This window comes from Drosophila sulfurigaster, chromosome 3 (assembly GCF_023558435.1).
Source record: "Drosophila sulfurigaster albostrigata strain 15112-1811.04 chromosome 3, ASM2355843v2, whole genome shotgun sequence".
In the NCBI taxonomy this organism is placed as follows: domain Eukaryota; kingdom Metazoa; phylum Arthropoda; class Insecta; order Diptera; family Drosophilidae; genus Drosophila; species Drosophila sulfurigaster.
This window is the reverse complement of record NC_084883.1, coordinates 31701451-31721922: the sequence shown is the minus strand read 5'-3', so window position 1 is coordinate 31721922 and position 20472 is coordinate 31701451. Positions and strand designations below refer to the sequence as shown.

Genomic DNA, 20472 nt, shown 5'->3' with positions numbered 1-20472 from the left:
ATAACTAAACGGACTGCTGCGAGGCGGTTTTCTTATCAAACGTAGCTCACACTTCAAAAGCTCAGCTCAAAGCCAATCAATTCGCTGACAGTTAACATTAAAAATGTGTAGCTGTCTTTAAATGCTTCCAAAAAGTCAATCTCAATCAAGGTCAGATATCAAACATGCACCTCTATCTCATACCCTATTCACAGTCACAGCTTTAGACACTTTCAACAATGTATATCTGCTATTTTTATCAAGTCATTGAACTTGGTCTACTACATACATACATACATATGAACATATATGTACATACACAACATCTATCTCTCCGCCTCTCAGTCTCTTCACTGCAATGCCTTGAATGAACGTTGTTGTTGTTGTGGAAGTCGCCGTCACTGCCTCAATTTAAGTTTTGGTTTCCGTTACCAGCCAAAGGGCAAACACCAAGCGATTTGTGGAGCAATTGGATACCCTCGATTTCTATACTGCAAGGTGTATATTGCTGGTTATTTAACTTTGCCCACATTACGTTAATTGCATGCAATTTTCATAATAAGCCAGTTATTAACTTATTAACATAATATGGCGATAACAAGCATTGGCATTGCATGAACTGCTAATCGATTATTAAGCTGTGCTTGTTAGCAGATAACTTGAGATGTCGATAACAGCCCAAGTAACCGATTACACATTAACAGCAGCAACTGCATCGTGAGTCAGCTGTTAATTAACAGAGCTGAGCTGCTGCTAATTTAAATATGCTATCAACAGGGTATCTGTCAAGTCGATTGCCTGGGCACGAACAAAACGTTTACTTATTTTTGTTAATAATTGCACGATGCAGAGGCATAAACAATGGCCAATATGAATATGATCTGTTGATTAATGTTCGCTATTGGCCTTTGCTTCGGTCATTGGTCGTCGTTGACGCCGTTGCCTGTGCCGTTGCCTATCGATCGGATCAGAGCTACCGCTTACTTTTTGTTGTATCACGTTGTATACACTTGTATGTACGTATGTGTGTATGTATGTATGAATGTTGTGTTACACAAAATGGCGGCGTAGGCTTAGCACACGAATTAAGATTCAAATTGAGATCGCTAAGCTGCCCCAAAAAATCCAGTTGCTGTTTAACGTTTAATAATCCGTCGCTATCGGCTATTGCCATCTCTGTCTGAATGAATTTACGCGACTGTCTGTCGCATTCGCACGCAGTTGCACTAGCTGTCATTTTATGCGCATTTCACGCATTTATGGCCATTGTTGTTAATTGCTGAAATTGGCATTCCCAAACACAGCAGGGCGCACAGCTCGGCTCCACAGTCGGCAGCAAGTCACATTGCCTGCCCGACTCCCAGGGGAGCGCAATGGCCCAAAGCAAGAAGCAGCAGCAGCAGCAGCAGCAGGCGGCGTAGGCAGGCTTTAATTGAGCTCTGGCGCTAGCGCTGCAATTGACACCGCAGCGGCCAATTATAAAGCGAATCGAGAGCGAGAAGGAGAGGGAGAGAACGAGAGTGATTGCTAGCTGGAGCATGCTACGGGTGGTCCATTGACTTGACACAGATAGTGACTGTTGGCATGCAGATTGATTTGCTTGGCAAACGTTTGCAGCTTTGTAGTCAATTTTCCAAATGGCCAACGTTGCTGGCCAACTGGCCAAGTGGCCGAGTGTCATCAATTTAAATTAAGTTTCAGCGACTTTATCGCCACATGCCTCAACCACAACGCAACGCAACGGCAACGGCAATGGCAACAACAAGAGCAAGAGCAAGAGCGACAACGACAAACTCTCTGCCGGGCAATCGTTGCCCCGTCATCATTATCCAAAACATGTCATTAGGCAACGGCGACGACGTCGCCGTCGACGACGACGATGACGACGACAAAGCTATCCAGAATCCTGTTCTGACACTGCTATCAACTGGCAGTCGCATTCCAAGCGACAGCGACGGCAACGGCAACGACAACTGCAGCAGTGCAGCGGCAGCGCAGTCAACGTCGATGCCGACGTCGCGTGCGGCGCAGCGGAAATTGGCCGAAAGGCGCTTTGACTGCGATGGAGACTCAGATTCAGACTCTGCGCAGACGCAGACGCGCTAACATCGCCTTCAACGTTGTCGTCGTTGTCGTTAGTTGTTGTTGTTGTTGTAGCTGCTTGCTGGTTGCTGTTGTCGAAGTCGTCGCCTAATAAAGCAGCCGCGATCGCAACGCTAATTAAAATAATTGAAATTTCTCACGGGAAACGCGCAGCTGGCAAGTGTCGCGTTTGCGCGCAGGGCATCCACAGATAGAGAGAGAGAGCTACACATAGTTGCAGCCATATCCGTTGCAAGTGCGGCTAATTGCAAATTGATCTCAATGCAGCAATGCGGCAGGCTCGCAACTGGCAACTGGCAACTGGCAACATGGACATGTCCAACAATCGAATTGACAGGCCGCCTCTGATGGACATTAACATGGATCATAGCGTCGGCGGCGTTCGACTCCAACTCCAACTTCGAGCCGAGTCGAGTCGAGGCATCCTCCAGGCACACACAACTTAAGCAACTTGGCATAAATGCATAAATTTCATTAGCTGCCACAGCGCGTTGCACGTATAAATTTTGAAGTTGAAGACAGTTCTTGGCCAGCCAAAGCACAAGCTCTGGTGTTGGCACTTAAATTAAATGTCAGCTTAGTTAGTTGCGTAAATAATTCAAGTGATGCCTTTTTGCCGCATGCCCCTGGATGCAGCGTGCCACAGGAAATGTGGCAGGCAACAAAATGTTGGCTGCCACAGATCTATGCAACAGATAACGGCAGCACACAACAACACACACAGCACACACAAAACTCCAAAGTTGCCCACGAAAAATTGTTTTGCAAACGTTCGACTGCGTGAATGTATTCACAGTATTCACGGCATGCTCGAAGTGAGTGCTTTGTGAGTGCACAGCCCGTAAAGTTGTCGAAAATGATTTGCAGATCAAGATTTGTGCGCACAATTTATGTGATAACAACAACTGCAGCGGCAACAACAATAACAAGAATTACAAACTCAACTTGCCCCACAACTTGCCCCAATTAGTGGAAGGCTTCTAAGGCCTCCATGTAGCGCTAATAATGACGCCTTTAAATGTGCAATAACAATTTTTGAGACGCGCAAAAAGTGCATACTACAATGCTCCATCTGTGTGTGTTCGTGTGTGTGTGTGTGTGTGAGTGTGAGTGTGTTGCAAGTGCCGCCCATTGGCTGGCAAACCAGCTTCAAACACGGCATCAAGTGGCTGCCTCATGAGATGAACGTGAATGTTTTACTGATCAGTTCGCTCTTCGGGAGCAACGGCGGCGGAAGCGGAGGCGGAGGCGAAGGAGGGCGTGGAGCAATCGTCGCCGAGGCTATACTGTATGAGTATCACAATGAAGGTAATCATGCTGGCCATCATCTGCAACAACAACAAGAATAAGAATAGGAACAACAAGAGCAGCAGCAGTAATTGCACATTGCGCATACGCACCGTTGACAGCAACGAACCATTCAACTGATAAAGCCCATAAATCGTATAGGTCTCCAGATTTGTGTACAGATTCGAGCTCATTTGCGACAGCTGTGTGGGAAAGTTAAGTTTAGAAATATAAAAGTTAAAGTTTAGTGAAGTGAAGCTGCAGCAACTTTAACTTTAACTTCAACTTTAGCTCACCCGACAACGCAGCGATTCGTCGGCTGCGTAGATAATAAATTTGTTTAGATGGCGCTGCATCTGCTGAAACTGAAAAGGAAAGCAATAAATTGTGGATGTGTTTTTAATAAGGATTATATGGTAGTTAGTACTTTTGGTAGATAGACTAACCATGAATGTAACTAAATTAAATGTTCAAAAAAAGATGGTTTTGAAATCATTAAACTAAGAACAAAAAAGAGATAAATAAAAATGAATGCTATTCCTTATTACTCATCTTTATATTAAATTCATTTTAATGAGCAATTATTAAATACATTTTAATATATAGATGAGCAATTTAGAATAGCATTTATTTTTAGTTTTCACTTAGTTACTTCTTAGCTTAATTATTCCAAAAACATATTTTTAATAAAAGTGCGATTAAGATTTTTTTATGTGAAAGTTTTTGTAGAGTAATAATTTTTGAAAGTGTTGCTATTTATAGTTTTTCAGCTGTGAATGTTGTGAATTATAAAATTGTTAAAATAATAATTACTTTTGTTAGTTTGTCAGTCAGTTAGCTTTCATTTTGTATTAATGAATATAAATGTGATTAAGTATTAACAATTTTGAAGACATGAAAATCGGTGAAAACCAACCAAATTAATCCCCGTTGTTGATCATTTGAGTCATTCCCTCAGCTCTTAAAATATTAACTAATGTTAATATAGAGTTTATACAGTACATTCTTTCTCAAGTGTTCTTCTCTTTGGGCATAATTCTTTATTCTACAGCTTACCAACTAAATTCTTTGAGTTTTAAGAAAGCAAACTTTGTGAAAAGAATTGATTATTTCAAAGCTATAAAAAGATCTCACTGTGTTCTTTTGTTTCAATCGTTCAATTCAAATGTTATTCATAGAAACTTACCGATTGAAACAACAAGGAGAAAGCAATGATAGTCAGCACAATATTGATGCCCTCCGTGATAATTTGATAGCCATAGTAAAGCAGCGCTGTGGGCACATCAAGGAACGCAGGTTCGTGATGCAGCAGCACGCGTATCATGTACATCACCAGATGATAGGCTTTTATAATGACCAAAGCACACGTTTGTAGAAAGATCCAAAGCAGCTGAAAGCGTCGATTGCTAATGGACTTTTCGGCCAGCTCAATCAGCTCCATTTGCAACTGTGTAAATGTTTGTGAACCGTTGATTAAGTTACATTAACAGAATGGAAACCTTGATGACTCACCGCCATGATGGCATCCACTTTGCTGAGCACTTTGGGCACATTTGTCTCACGCGGCGGACGCGCTGCAGTTGCAGTTGCAAATGACACTTTGCCTGCCCAGGCCATGGTTGACAACAATTTAATGTTGCAGGCGTGGCATGCAACGCTTTTATGCAACGACTTTGTGACACAATTACCTAAGTACATATTTCAGTCCTGCTCTTTGGTAGCTTCAAAATGAAAGGGTCGCCTAAGAAAAATGTAAAGTTTAGAAAAATGAAAGAGGAAAAAGTTAGAAAGGAATTCGTTAAATATCGTATATAAAATTAGTAGAGCATATTTCAGTTTTCTTGTTCTTTTGAAAATCGTTACTCACTTTCGAACAACAATTTTAAATGAGTTCCCAAAACTCAACTAATCGTGATAGGCTTAGACTCAATTTAATTTTGTTGAATAGAAAATTTTTAGATCAATTTTTCAAATCATATTCAATTTAGTTTAGAAAATGTTCAGAAGACTTCCTTGGACAATTTTCCATTACTAAATACGTTATTTTAATGTGTGAATGAAATATTCAGATCATTTAAATCATGTACAAATTTAATTAAAATTTGCTGACTAATTTCCTTGAAGCACGAGTTCAATTGCCGAAATATTTGTTAAAAGACATAAAGTGATTGTGTTTTAATTATGTGTGCTGATCATGGAATTAACATGCTTTAGGTCAAAGGGAACTAAATCAACTGATTGAGTTGAAGTTGTTAAAAAAGAAAACAATTGAATTGATTAAACCTTAATTCAGATTACATCGCGTATACTTAATGTTCATTAGAACTCTCTTAATTGAATCTTTTTCAATTACAAAAATCTCATCAAGTGCTTAATTTTTTCTACTAATTAGTTCTTCTTGTAACATTTGATTAGTTTGCACTTAAATCTAACCTACTCTTGGAGCAGCCCTCTTCCATTCAGTGGCTGGCAATCATTAATCATTTTGGAGCAGTCACTGTGGCTGTGGATTAAAAATTGGGTGCACAGCGCGATACTTTAGCCAAATGAAGCCCTTGGGAGAGCAGTCGTTGCAGTAGCTGTTGCAGTAGCCAGTAGTTGCAAGTGGCAAGTGGCAAGTGGCAAGTGGCAAGTACGAATTGCTGTTGGCCACCATGGAAATCATTGTAAATGCGTGGTCATGTCCAGGGAGTCGTCGGGGCAAGACAGCTGAAACAAACTGTGTGTCAGTTGCAGTCAAGTGGAGTCATAAAGCTGCGGCTCGACTTTGGGTTAGATCGGTGGCAGCCACCACAAGTCACCAGATGCCTGACACTGACACCTCGATCAGTCAGCTGAGTGGCAACTTGGCAAAGCGTGCAGCCAGCTCACGGGATTGGGCAACGAGTAGGCGGATTTATGGGCTGCCCAGCGTCAGTTTAATGAGTTTCTGGCATTAATAAAACACAGGTAAAAGGGAGACAGGCTGTGTCGGAGGCAGGAGTCGTGCCACAGTTGGCTGACAAACGAAAAGAAAAAAGAGCGAAAAATATAAAGAAAAAGAAAAAAACTGTGCAATTGGATTAGATTAGACGTTGGCCCAGCTGTCGTGACAGGTTGAGAGCTGAGAGCCACGAAACGGGCCGAATGAGAATTTATGGCCAATGAATGCTGTGTGTGAGCCAGAGGCCTGGCTTTAGCTTGGCCTGGCCAGCTCAGCCAAGTGCGTGCATTGGACGCAATATTTTATAATGACTTCATTACAACAAATGCAATAGACTGCAACAACAACTGCAACAACAACAGCTGCTTGGGGCTCTCGAAACTCTCGAAAATTGCAATAAAAAAGCTGACTTTATTTTGATTTTCTTTTGGCCAAATTTGGCTGCTTTGATTCGTCGCATAATTGGCAATTACCGTGGCCAAGCGACGTGGACTCGTGGGCGAACTGCATCGTCGCCAATTCCGCCCTCCCCTCCCCCTCTGTGCTCTATGCTGTGCTGTGTGCCTGCTGGGATTTACGAGTCCATATCGCATATAATTGCCAAATGATTTTCTTTGCCTTGTCACGCAAACCCTGCGGGTTGTCGTCAGCCCAAGAAGTGCAGTTGGAGGGGAGAGGAGTGGTTAGCAGTTGACATTTAAAGCCAATTGCGGGCAGCTTTGGCTGAGAATTGTGTTTAGATTCGATAGCTAAAGGGTTAAGGCAGCGTTCAGTCTAGTTGGATTGATTCCATGTTTGGTTCACTTGTTTCCAATTGGAAGTCTCTTCAAGCAGTCTCTGCTGCCTTCGTCCAAAAGGTGGCGCTTAATATGCCCCAAATGCGCAACCATTTAAGCGTCAAATTAAATTAAGTTATTATGTTAAATGCTTATTTAATTGTAAAACTAAACTAAAAAAAAGTATTTTTTTAACTAATTGTGGCTGACTTTAACTCAATTTAACTTTGTCATGCCTAAAGACATTGATTGAGTTCAATGAATCAAACCACGCCAAAAGGTGGCGCTTATCTTGCTCCAATTGCGCCGTCAATTTAACAAATTAAATTAAGCAATTAATTAGAGTTTAGAGTGGGCAAACCCAGAGCTAAACTGAAGTGTGTTTGATGTGCTTCAACGGTGACACCCTTTTTTATGACAAGTTATTTTGATGCCCAATTTAAATAGAGACTGCAAACTACATCCAAAAGGTGGCGCTAATCAAGTGTTTGTTGCGCCGCCAATTAAGCGAAAATTAAATGATGTAATTACTTTTAATTCGAACGCTGCTAAAAGTATTGAGCTAATAAAGGTTTTGGCTGCAGCTGCGGGGGGCTTGAGCTTTCGTTCAACGTTTGGCAGGCATTTATTGATTGCTTTTAATAGCTTTTGCGCAGCCATTCACTTTGCAGGCCTCACTCACAGCCTTAGCCTTAGCCCAAGTGAATGTGCAACACTCACACACGCACACACTCACGCACAGGCACATACACATAAGTGTTGTAGCTGTTTCCTGCACGCAGATTTGCATATTATTTAAATGCATTTGTATGCTGAAATTAGCGTCTAATTGGAGTTTACACGCTGCATTTTTTATGTGCAAATAAATTGTGGCAATGGAGCCTGGGGAGCCATGCTCCACTCCACACCGCCCCGCCCCCCTCTTCGGCCACTCCCTCGCCCTCAGCTGCAGTTTTGTAGTTTGCCATTTGCCGAATTTGTCAGCGTTTGTCAGCGAAACGAGTCTGGGGGCATTTTGTGCGTTTGCGATTACGCGACCAAATCAAAAGCAAAACTCAAAATCAAAAGCAAAATAAAGTAAAAATCAAATGGCAAGTGCGCGCTCAGCCATTCACTACGCACACACACACACACAAACACACACTGTTGCATTCGCACGCACTGCAGCTGCAATTTAACTGCCTCGCTCGCTCGCTTCGGGGGCCAACTTTGCGTATGCGTGATATATTTTTTTATAGCATTTTGCTCTTTTATTTTGTTTTTCTCAATTTTATAATTGCACATTACCAATACACACGCATACACTCCGGCACAGGTGTCAGTTGGCCAAAAGGGGGGCGTGGCCATTGAAGGCGATTGCAGCCTATAAAATGGCGTCCATACAAAAAGGCGAAACTGCAGCGCAAAATTAGCGGCAAGCTGCTGCTTGCTACAAGTGGCAAGCCACCAGTTTTAGAGCAGCATTCAAAATACTTTGTTGCCGCTGTAAATATGCTGAATTTATTTAATATCCTCTCTGGGACACCGAACTAATCTTTAGAGTGTGTTGTTTACGAGCTTGACGAGCCGAGTGCTGAGTGAATGCAGCTTGTGAATGCAGCGCAGTGAGTGTGCATCGGGTTTTCAGCTTATGGCAACGCGATTGCGCTTCTACATGTCGCTCTGTTAATCCGATCCTCGAGCTTGCGACTATGTTTGTTTGTCTGTTTTCTTTTTTTTATTTTTTTTTGGGGCGCATGTCGTCAGCTCGGATTCTGTTAGATCTCTTGTTGAACATGTGCTTATGCCCGCCTCTGCCCAGCTGCTGAGCTTCTCTGCTTCTCAACTGCCTGCCACTTGCCACTTGTGGCATCGCATTACCTGCACTGACAAACACCAGCTACCAGTGTGTGTCCCAGAGCTCGAAATCCGATACGGCTGTTGCAGCTGCTGCTTTTTAGTTTTAGTTGCTGTCGCTGCTTCTGCTGCTGATGTTGCTGCTGCTGATGTTGCTGCTGTTGCTGTGGCTGCTCTCTAGTTGCTCCAGTTGCAAAGCTCTCCAATTGCTGCCCACTCGCTTCCATTATGAAGCATACCCTTTTCAAGGGGAATATTGCTATTAGTAGTAAAATGGTATTACCTGTAATATTAATTGGTTAAGAAAGTTTGGTTATTTTTATTAGAATAAGGCGTGACAAAATCTTGCCGTCTTTGATTAGATATTTTGCCGCATCGTTTCCAAATAGTTTGCAAGTTTAAGCCTTTGCGTTTTGGAACAGTTCTATGAAAACATAATGAAAAAAGCAAGTAAGGATTTTAACACTTTCTTATTTAATGAAATTTCTACAAAATGGCCAGTCTATTTTGTTTAAAATTTATAGCAGAAATAATCGTTGACGATACAAGATGAAATACCTTAGAAATTAACTAACTTTGTTAAAAATCTTTGTTAGTAATCGTCTTTAAACTTAATCGACATGCAATGAAAAAAAGTATATTAAACGTCTTGTTTTGAGTACAACTCAAGTAAAGTTAATGATTAATCTTTGAAAAGATGTGATGAAAATTCTTTTTTTTTTAAATAGCTCTTTATTTAAATACAACTTAAATTAATGTAAATAATGTAATTGAATGTTTCTCTATAAAGTTGTCGTGAAAAGAATATGTAGTCAATAATTCTTGTTATTATTTTGAATAGATTTTGTTTTGATGGTGAATTTCTTAAATAAATCTATATAAAATTCTGGTTTGGTTAAAAAACCATCCAGAAATTCATTTCTATTCAATTTGTAGTCTCTAATACAATTTAATATAATTTTCAATTTTTAATCTGTATTTGGAATGTAGAGTTTACTCCTGTCAATCCAAATTGTTGAACAATTGCTTACTTACAATGCTTACTTTCTTCTTCAATAAGAAAAGCTTTAAGTTACGAAGTTGCTAAAATATAAAGTTAGCAGAGCGCATAAAATTATTTCCTTAACATACACCTAAAATTTCACTACCAATTAAATTTCGTGCTGTCTTCAAGCAGATTAAATGCTCGTAGATTAAGTCTTATTAAATTCGAGTTACACACTGCAAGAGCATTCAATCTTCCTCAACCCAAAGACACAAATTTCAACTTTGCTTTTTCAATTAATTTCGCATTAAGCGCCGCCCCTGCGCTTTTGCTATTTTATTTTAGCTTTTTGCTCTTTGCTCATATTTATTTGCATTGCGGCTGTCACTCGCAGCTATGTAACGTCATCTTCAACATGACAAACGCTGCTAATCCCACCACCTACTTGAAGCTCCACTTGGACACTTGGGCCTGGGGATCGTCAAGGAGCAGCACATAGAGAGAGAGAGAGATAGACAGAGAGAGGCGAAGGCAGCTGTTGAGCTGCATCAGCTGCATTTGGGCTTGATCTTCCGAGAGCTGCGAAAATTATTAACGCCATTAACGGCAATAGAAATATTTGTGTTTGCCACTTGCCCCCCTTTCGTCTGCCCCCTTCCTGCTTAAGGCCGTTAAACGAGTTGCAGTTACTCGTGCAAAAATTACTAGTCATGCGGCTGCAACAGCAACAGCAACAGCAATAGCAACAGCAACTGTGGCCCACAAAATGTGACTAATGGCATTTTTTAAATGCAGACTCTAGGCCCAACTAGCTAAGAGGAGCCAAGAGGGAGCGCGCAACTCCTTTGCAGTTCTCAACGTTGTGCTTTTTTTTATAGGCTACAATTTTTAACGCCTCGCCAGGCACAGACTCCATGGAGAAGACGGCAGGCAGGCAGGCAGGCAGATCCCCTCAGCAATCGTGCAACTCCATCGTCAGCTCGTTGTGCGTGTGCTTTTCTGCAGCGTCATTAATTTTGCCATGAATTGACAAAAACATCATAAACTACTTGTTGAACAGAAAATCCACTTCAGGCGACAGCAGCCGCAGCCGCAGTCTTGAGACTCCATCTCAGTCTCGAGTCTCGAGTCTCCAGCCCACGCGCCAAGCCGACGACGCAGTCGGAACGAGACAACGATGCGATTGCCGCCCGGCAGGCTCATGTTAACTCTTCCTCCCTCCCATAGCTGCACCTCTCCCCCGCTCTCCTCCTTCTGCAGATACATCTTTGCCTGTCTGGATGGAGTCTTGGGCGCGGCGGCTGCAGCGGCCTCATAAATAAACATGTCTAGCATTTTGTCCCGTTGCCAATCGCACGATCGCATTGACCTACAGGGCCAATAAGTTGCCCAAAATTGATGGCCAACTATTCGTATCAGATATTCATATATGTATGTATGTGTGTACGAGTATATAGTGTGTTATATAACTGATGCGAGGTGACTGCTCACTGAATTCTCGCCGACTTTATCGCCATATCAATTACGTAGTTGCATGTACAAAGCAATCATGCTCAGCAGCAATGAAATGTGCACAACATTCGCTCTAGAAATTGCCGGGGATATCGTATTATAATTAATTTGCGATTTGCAAAGATAGTTTGTCTCGATTGCAGCTTGTGAAGTTGGCAGCGAAATCGAGAAGGATGTGGCAGAGATGAGATGAGGCTGCGATCTGATTAGCTTTACACCAGACAAAATAAAATGAAATATATTTCTTAATGACTTCACTGTCAGCTCTATATAAACGTTATCTTTAATTCTTAAATAATTTACAAAGAAAATTGATTTCGATTATTACTTTAGTAATATTTTTAGAAGAGTCAAGCAATAGCAAAAAATGTCCTGAGTTATATATAGTCCACAATATAAAGTTAAATTAATAAATGTATATCACTGGCAAAATAAATGATCAAATTTTGTATATACCCTCAGTTAGGTTAATAAAGTTTATTTCTATTTAAATTTTACAATCTGCCTCGAATTTCCAATGTAAGCAATGAAGTAAATCTCATCTCTCTCTCCCTACCAAATAACATAAACTAAATGGAATACTTTCCATAGTTGTCGCAGACTGCTCAATAAATGAATTTTCTATTTTATATGTTATATTTAAGTTATATAGAAAGATCATTTCGATTTAACCGTTTCAAACTTCTTAGAAGAATCAACAAGTAAATTAAATTTATTGAGAAAAAAAAGATCTCTCAAGCTAGATTTTCTACCATATTTTATCAATAGAAAATGTGTTAATGCCTGTTATTCTGTATATTCAACACTAAATCATATTAAATATATTATTAAAAACTATCACAACAGTTCATTTATTTCTCTCCCAGATTAAAAAATAGAGAGAAATATTTGGGAATCAAAGAAAATGTCCTGGGCTTAATTTTCTACCAATTGATATTCATAGAACTATATTTTCTTTAACACCTAATCACCGTAAAACATATTTTTTTAATTCTCGTCAGTGGGAATAGGAGAAATATCTCTTAGCTTTTCATCAGATAAAAATGTAATAAATAAATTCGAAATATTTCATTTTTTGTAAAAAAAAAAAGTTCTGCTAAAAATATTTCTGAATATTCTCACAATACTCATTAATATTTCCCTACGCATTTATTAAAATATCTTTATAATAACTAAAAGAAAGGGAGTGCTAGAAACTAAGGCCATCGACTCGATAGTTAATTTATATGTTGTTTAATAATTTTTTGATGTCTAGGAATTTAATTAGTAGTTTAACATTATTTTGAGTAGGTAAGGTAAGAAGAGAGGTGGGTTGTATGATATTTAAAATTTCTCTTTATTTAATTATTCTACAAGAACAAATTAAGCCAGCAATATTTAAGAAAATTCTCACAGCAATCCTAAAGTATTAACCTTCACCCCCTGCTCAACTCGTTGACCCCAAGCAAAGAAATGCATTGACCCACGCGGCGTATGCGCAATGCCCAATTAAAGTAATTGCCGGTGTTTAGCGATTTTGGCCAGCAAACATTTACAAACAGGCGACAGCAATTGGATGCGTTAATGAATTGGTCATGGCAGGCGCATCTTCTTTAGCAGTCGCTTCCAGCTACAAAACGAGTAGCAAAGTTGCTGCCAAAGGTAAATCGAAGCCCGAGATTAATAGCGATAAGCTATTGATTAGCCTAGCAAAAGAGTAAAAGAGAGTGAGTTAAGAAAGAAGGGGGAAGCAAGAACAGATGGACAGGAGGACAGCAGGTGGACAGGCAGAGCAACAGTAAAATTGTAGACGATCCACTCTAGATGTTATCAGAGCTGGATCACTAACCAAAGGCAACGGCGGCGGCGGCGGCAGCGGGAGGAAAGGATTGAGGCAGGTGTTACATGCATGCGATCTAGAGATAATTCAAGCCAAATGTTGCCGGATGCCAAGCCGCTCTAGACAGGTAGTTGAGATTGGGATTGGGTTCGAGATTGCGATTGGGTTTTGGAGGTTTTTTTCTGGAGCTGGAGGCGAAATTAAGCGCACGCTGGCAATTTGCATAAAAGCAGTTTAATGTTTAAATGTTTTATTGAATCGACGCTCGATTACATGGCCCAAGCCTCCAAGAAAGAGGAGGAGAAGGAAGAGGAGAGGAAGCAGAAGAGCTGCCGTTTCGAATTTGCAATGCAAATGCTGGCTGTAACGATTCCAAAAGAAGATTGCGACAACAACAACAACAACAACATCAGCGAGCAGCGGAATCTGTATCACGATCTCCAATGCAATTTGACTAAACTATCTGACCGCATATGAGAGGCCTATTTGTAAGTGGACTACGACGGACCAAGGAACTGGTTTTTTAATTATGAAAAAAATAATAAATCGAGAATCGAGAATCGAGTGAGAGATACGAGAGTATAATATGATATGTTAGCGAAGGAGCTGCTGCAAAAGGCAGCGATGGGGATCGTTTGATCAGTAGATCGTTTGGTCGCTTGCGATCAATCGTCACGTTGCTGATCAGTTGTCAATCAAACGCAACACAGATGCTTCACACCACAGAGATGTGCTTCATCCTCAACTCCAACTCCAACTCTAACTTTAACTTCCATTGCAACCTGCAAAACTATCATCATTAGTCGCTGCCAGTCGGCATACAGACACGTTTGATGTGCTCCGTGTGCTCTCCAGCTTCTAATTGCAAACTGGCAGCTGCTGATCTGGATATGGCCAGCATCAAAAGCCGCTACCACTTGCCTGCTGCTTGGTTGCCTGGCTGCCTCTGCTTGGGTTATCTGTGTGCTGAGTGTGTGCCTTGGCGACTGTTCGACTGTCGTCAGCGCTGCTGTGCCAAATGTAAAGTGACGCCTGATCTTGAACTGGTTCCGGAGCTCGGCAAAACGGCTAACGCGGTGGTCCCGACTGTCAATCTTCGCTCTCTTTCCCACTCTTCTTGAAGTGATTTGCTGCTGCTGCTGCTGCTGCTGCTGCTGCCGTTGCTGCTAAAACGGCTCCCGGCCTTCCAGCCTTCTGTTAGATGCCTTTCCAATTCTTGACAACATTTTGGCGCACAATTTCGGGCCCTGCTGTGCGTATCATATGATCTTGCCACGTCCACCACATGCAGTGTCATTACTCGTTGTCCAATCGTGTTTGCCTGCAATACCCTGTAGCGTGTGTCAAAGGCTAACAGGGTATTAGCGGGGTTAACTGAAAGACAAATTCAAAAATAAACTAAACTGCTTACATTTGAGTTAAAATGAGATAGCAACACAATGCAAACGTATAAAGGTCAAGGCGAAGCAGTGCCCGTTGAACTGCTTGCAACGTGGGTGTGTTTCTGCAAGCAGGCGATTCTCCTTGAAATGCAAGCAGTACATTTTCCTTACTTGGTGCAAGCAGTTCAAATTTTGCATAAATCTAAATTCGAAATTCAAATAAAGAGTATCTGCCAGCAGTTCACTCTCACAGTTGTCTTATTTAGCTGTTTGGATTTTTGTTGGATTTGGCAGTCAGACTGTCTGTCCGGCTGCATTCGGTGTTCGGTTGTGTTCAATTGCCGCAGGAAATCATAAATTAAAATCGATTGTTTGACAAGGCTCGTGAAATATTTCCATTTTAGCAACTGACGCGCTTTCAATTGCGCCTGGCATTTATGGCAGGCAGCAGGCCATTCACATTTGCACAGCCACAACTGGATGGGCCTAGGTCGCAACGGAACGTATCGCAACGCAACGCAACGAAATGGAATGGAACGCAAACGCAACACAACGCATTGGATCGGATAACATGACTGGCTACATGAGCTCTACAATTAGTACAACATGCAACTCCGTTGGCCAGTTGGTTAGTTGGCTAGTTGGCCAGCATGGAGAGGAGACTCTTGTGGCAAGCTAGTTGGCCGCTTGGTCGGCTGGTCGGCAGATGGCCAGCGATAGCGGCGCCCCCAAAACGGGAATCGCTAACAAATGGCCACAAGTTAATGTCCAGCAAATGGAGCCCAAAATTGGCGTGCAGCGTAAAAATGAGACAACGTGTTCTGTTTCTGTTCGCTGCTTGCAGACTTGCAACTCCTGCAACTCCAACTGCAGCACAACAGCTGCTCAATCTCACGCGACACGCTCATAATTCATATGCTCTGGCCGTATTCCCTGGACATTGCATGCTGATGCTCTTGCCGTTGGCAAATGCTGCACTGCAGCTGCCAGCTAATAACTGCAGATGCATATACAACATATGTATGTATATACCTATGATCCACCCGCTCTCCCTCCCTCCATGATTATCCCCACAACTGCATAACTCAGGCCTCTATTTCACTCGCCATCAACACCAAACGCCAAATGGCGCTCGTGTGTGGCCAGTGACACTCGAGGCGCTGCAGCACAGCTGGATGCATCTCTCGCATCCAACCTGTGTGCCAACAATGCCACCAATTGCCATCAAGCAACAAGCGATGGCAACGTGACAACCTGCCACAACACAAATCCAACAACTAACAGCTATATTTCTTGGTCCAGTTAAGCGAATAATTCACCTTAAGTACCTCAATATTTACCGAAACAACGCTTTTTATTTTCCACATGCTTAGTAAAGATAATTTTCTAGTTTTCGAATTCAATTGCCCTCATCTTGTGAAAACTTTCGTTGATCTTATGTAAACACTTAATAGATCTGTCAGCTAAATTAACTTCAAATTAGTTTGTAAGCTCTGTAACAGAGAGAGAGTCTTTATAAAACAACAACTAAATTGTTTCGTAGAAACTTTGACAAACTTATGAGATTAGGGAATAATTCGAACCAAGAATCAGAAATTGTCGAAATTTCAGAGTCTAATTTCAATTCAAATTATTATCCATAAATTATTTATAAATTTACTTGACTTTTTGTGATTCATTCTAAATCAATTTCAAAAGATCTTAAGGATTCAAAAGAAATTTTAAACCGCAAGGCAGTAAACAAATTAATTTAAGAAGTATATTATTATTCATGTTATTATTTTTTTCTTTAAATACCTTATTGATGTTGGCTTCGTAAAGCATTTAATGGTATTTCCGAAGTAAAATTCATATGTACACTCATATTTCCAAAAATTGCGAAATTTTGACTCTTACAAAATATCATAAACTTTCCGAACCCAATTTCATGGAAAACACATGAGTTTTCAACGGAAATCCTACAAAATTTCCAGCTATTTTTAGTCTGCTGGCAATACGTTGGGATTATCCTTAGATAAGGAACACATGCTGTTCATAAGGTCGTCCCTTAAAGTGATTTTCTTCGCTCACTATCTCAATCGCACTACATCAAATAATTGAGGAATCGATCATTCACGCTGAGAGGATCGTGTCACGAGTGCCATCGCTAGAAATGTTTGTGCAATTTGTGATTTAATCGTTGACGCAGTTTATTTATTGCTTTTTCGTTTAGTAGATGTATTAATTTAATAGTATTGGTGTTAGTATTAGTTGTAGTATTAGATTTAAGTATTAGTTTTTAGTTTAGCTAAGAACTAGTCATCGACCGACTCACAAAAACACTTTACAACTTAAGAACTAATAGCAGGGTTCTCTTTCTCGTCTGTTCTGATCTAGTATTCTGTATTAACTTGTTTTTGATTTCTCTATCTCTTCGTTTCGCTTGTTGCTTTGTTTCGTCGAGTTTTGTTTTTGCATCTGCATTTGTTTTTCCTTTGTTTTTTGTCCTTAAACGCTATGATTATTAGATCCAAACGGGCCGCTGCTATGAACGTATGTTGCCCAGAAGTGGAGTGCTCTCGGCAGCCTTTGAGGTAATCACGGTATGACGAGATCCTGAACCCGATCCCGAACCCAAACCCAATCCGGATGGACCCGGCGGACGTGACGGCCTATTGCTTGGTCCCGGCTGCTCGTCCGCTTCGTCGATGCGCGATTGACGCGCCAAGCGCTTTTGCTGGCTCACTTCGTGCAGATAGAGAGCACTAAGGCACATGTCGGCCACGGTGACACCAATGCGATTCTTCGACAGCAGCGGATCCCCGCCATACAGGCTGTAGAGCAACGTGTCTGTCGGTCCCTCAATGCGGCCCTCGGCCTTGCTCAATCGCAGTCGCCGCATGCTGTCCATGGCTACGGCTGGTCCCATGCTGCTGGACATGAGGCCCGGGCGCATGCTGGTGCTGCTCATCGGTTCGCCTAGATTTTGCTGCAGCATCTGCAGCATTCCGAAATCGCTGCCAGCCACATAGCCAGCGCCCATGGCATGGGCACCGCCAACTCCCACTCCAGCACCAGCGCGACTCGCTGTGATGGACTGCGAGATCTGCAGCTGCTCGGGGCTCAGATCGGCAGCCAGCACGGAGTTGGCAATGGAGCAGTACTCCTCGCCAATGGTGCCAAATGAGATCAAGCTGTGCGTGAGCGGATTCTCACGGGCAGCCGGCTGCGATGCCGTCTTGGCCTTGACCAGCTCATCGATGGCATGCTCGCGAATGCCTTTGATGAATTGCGAAGCCTCCTTGGGCATTTGCCACTCGGGATTGTTGAGTGTGAAACGCACCAGCGACATCTCAGTCTTGCCACCAATCATGCTCTGCTGCTGCTGCTGTTGTTGCTGAGCATAATGATGCGGCGGCAAATGCTGCGCTGGTTCATTGGTCACATCGGGCAAATCGCTATTATTAAGTTGCCAGTCCGGATTGCCATGTTTGCGCACATCCATTTGGGCAAATGAACAGACATTGCCCACCCCACGTACAGAAACTGCAAAAGGTAAATAAAGTGATTAGCAAGTCGCGTCTTTTCTAAGAATGCAGTTTGGAAAATTTACCTGTAAAACTGCGGAAGAACTTGACAATCTCCATGGCCTTGGGCCGGAAGACAAAGATGAGTACAAACGGCGTCACAAACGGACTGAATATCTCGCTGAGCAGGTAGCCAGCCTTGAATTGAAAGAAGTTGCTAAACTCGTTGCGCACATGCGCAGTGTGCGCCTGTTGCTTCCACTCCGTGGGCAGGTAGTGGACATGCGCTAAAATAGCGGTCATTAGCTGCTCGGGACACCAAATCATATTTTCATCGGGTATAAATGTGCGACAGACGACTCCAATGATCGTGAGCACGGCAATAATCGTGAGCACATGCTCCACCTGAAAGACATACTCATCATAGATGCCCAGCGCCAAGATCAACAACAAAACACCGCCGCTAATGAAAAGCAGATTGCGCGCAATCACCGCAGCCAGTGGCGAGGAGAAGGAGCTTAAGTAGCGATCCGCATACTCGTAGGCACGATTCAAGCGAGCATCCAACTCATGATCCAGCTCATTGAAGTGCCGCAAATAGAGACGTCCGTAGTTGGACCAGGTTCGCAATCCCAAGGCACTTGGCTCCTTGCGCAAAATGTTTGCATATGAGAAGCTGAAGTAGATGAGCTGCCACAGAAAGATCACAGGTGACAGCAACAGATTGACCAAGGCCACCCAGAAGATTAGCTTTGATAGACGCTGGGCGAGCTCGGTTTGATTGCTGCGCACCGCAAACTCATCGCGTAACTGCCAATTGTTCTGGAACGGTGATCCCGGACCGCGGAAGAGTATAAAATCAATGTTGAGCAGCATGCCACGACTGAGCGAAACAACCTCGCCAATTAGCGGCAGGTGGAAGCGCACGGGCAGCAGTTGCTTGTTCATCAGCGCGACCAGATAGTTCTTGAAGCGTAGCACACGATGATAGATGTCCAGTTCGGTGAGCAGCTCCTTGTCGATGCACATATGTTGTTCGGCCTGGACGCGACGGGTGCGCTGTTGCACCTCATGCCATGTGATATTATCGAGATCGCTGTCCTCGATGCCTAGGGCAGTATTGTAGAAACGTTTGATGTCCGCATATTGTGTAATGTGATAGATCATTTTGAGCACTCGAATGCCCAAATAGATGGCAGCTATGAAGATGATCAGGTAGGTGAAGAATCCAAATTTGGTGATGCACACGCCCGTTGGTATTATCACCTCGTCCAGTGTGGTCTTTGTACGATTTGGCAAGTTGCCAAACAGTTCGTCGTAGTTGATGCAATGCGTCGTAAAGGTGAACAGCCAAACGACGAAGCCAAATTCGAGCACCTGGAACAGTTCGTCCAGCGCAATGACACGAAAGCCGTGCTTCTGTTGATACGTATACATGCGGGAAAAAAACGAGTCGAGATCTTCGATGTGATTCCACCGATGCGACTCTTTGCCCGTCTCGGGCACAATATGTATCATGATGTTGCGCGGTGTATCCTCGTGTTCGTGCAAATCCTCCTCTTCCTCCCCATCCACATCGCGAGCAGTGTTATCATGGTCATTGGCGTCTAAATGCGCAGCAGCTGTAAATGATTTTGCGTCGTCTGCTTTTGTTATTGTTGCTTGCCTCTGTTGTTGTTGTTGCTGCTGTTGTGGTGGCTCATCGCGAATTTGTGCTTCGCGAAACGGATTCGCGTTCTCCTCGGCCAAGGAGCGATAGTTAATATTTGGGCTTGACATGACGCACCAAGGCCCAAGGTCAACTGTTCACTTATTTTTATATCACTTTCCTCCTATCTAGTATAATTTAAAATGAATAATCTGTTCTCTTCTTTGTTGTTTAATTTGGCTGTTAGAATAACGCGCAGCGTGACCGCAAACTTTCATTTCAACACATGCTAATTTACGTCGCAAATTATACCAAGATATACCTCTTTCGTTATTACCAAACAGCCGCCACTTTTTGAACAACTGTTTGACTTTGTGTTTTCGCGAAGCTAGGCGACGACCATTGTTACTACGCGAGTGTCCTGTTTGTACTGAGCAAAATAGCAATTTTCAACAAAGTGCAAGGATCACACACTAATAACGCGGCTTAGATTGAAGGTAAGCCAATATACTGCTGATGGCTGATCATTTCACAGCTGCTCGAAAACACCTGATCCGGAAGATCACAGTTAATGAATGTTGCATACTTTTAAGCGAGAAATAAAACTAGCTTGAAAAAAAATATTACCACTGTGGAGCAATTCTGTTCGATAACAGCTGTAAAGACTTGTGATGTTATACGATAAACTGAATTAGTGTAACCAAAAGAAAAAACCT

The 20472-nt window shown here is 42.4% G+C and overlaps 2 protein-coding genes across 2 annotated transcripts; both read right to left on the bottom strand.

Moving 5' to 3' along the window:
- Positions 1-3656: 3656 nt before the first annotated feature.
- LOC133840020 (uncharacterized) lies at positions 3657-5079 on the bottom strand. Its single transcript, XM_062271673.1, has 3 exons — positions 4882-5079; positions 4556-4816; positions 3657-3734 (listed from the first exon to the last, which is right to left on the bottom strand). The coding sequence occupies exons 1-3, from the start codon at positions 5065-5067 to the stop codon at positions 3657-3659; spliced, it is 525 nt and encodes a 174-aa protein (XP_062127657.1). The 5' UTR covers positions 5068-5079.
- Positions 5080-17027: 11948 nt separating this feature from the next.
- On the bottom strand, positions 17028-20020 carry LOC133842453 (autophagy-related protein 9A). The gene is made up of 2 exons (XM_062275538.1): positions 18195-20020; positions 17028-18127 (listed from the first exon to the last, which is right to left on the bottom strand). Exons 1-2 carry the CDS (start codon positions 19885-19887, stop codon positions 17127-17129), a joined length of 2694 nt encoding a protein of 897 aa, XP_062131522.1. The 5' UTR covers positions 19888-20020; the 3' UTR covers positions 17028-17126.
- Between the last annotated feature and the right edge of the window lie 452 nt (positions 20021-20472).

Excerpts from the sequence above, each read along its gene's own strand:
- LOC133840020 (XM_062271673.1), bottom strand. The coding sequence starts at position 5,067 with ATGTACTTAGGTAATTGTGTCACAAAGTCGTTGCATAAAAGCGTTGCA. Across the intron at positions 4,817-4,881 it reads AAGTGGATGCCATCATGGCG|TTGCAAATGGAGCTGATTGA; the intron begins GTGAGTCATCAA and ends ACATTTACACAG. Across the intron at positions 3,735-4,555 it reads TCTCCTTGTTGTTTCAATCG|TTTCAGCAGATGCAGCGCCA; the intron begins GTAAGTTTCTAT and ends TTTCCTTTTCAG.
- LOC133842453 (XM_062275538.1), bottom strand. The coding sequence starts at position 19,887 with ATGTCAAGCCCAAATATTAACTATCGCTCCTTGGCCGAGGAGAACGCG. Across the intron at positions 18,128-18,194 it reads GTTCTTCCGCAGTTTTACAG|TTTCTGTACGTGGGGTGGGC; the intron begins GTAAATTTTCCA and ends TACCTTTTGCAG.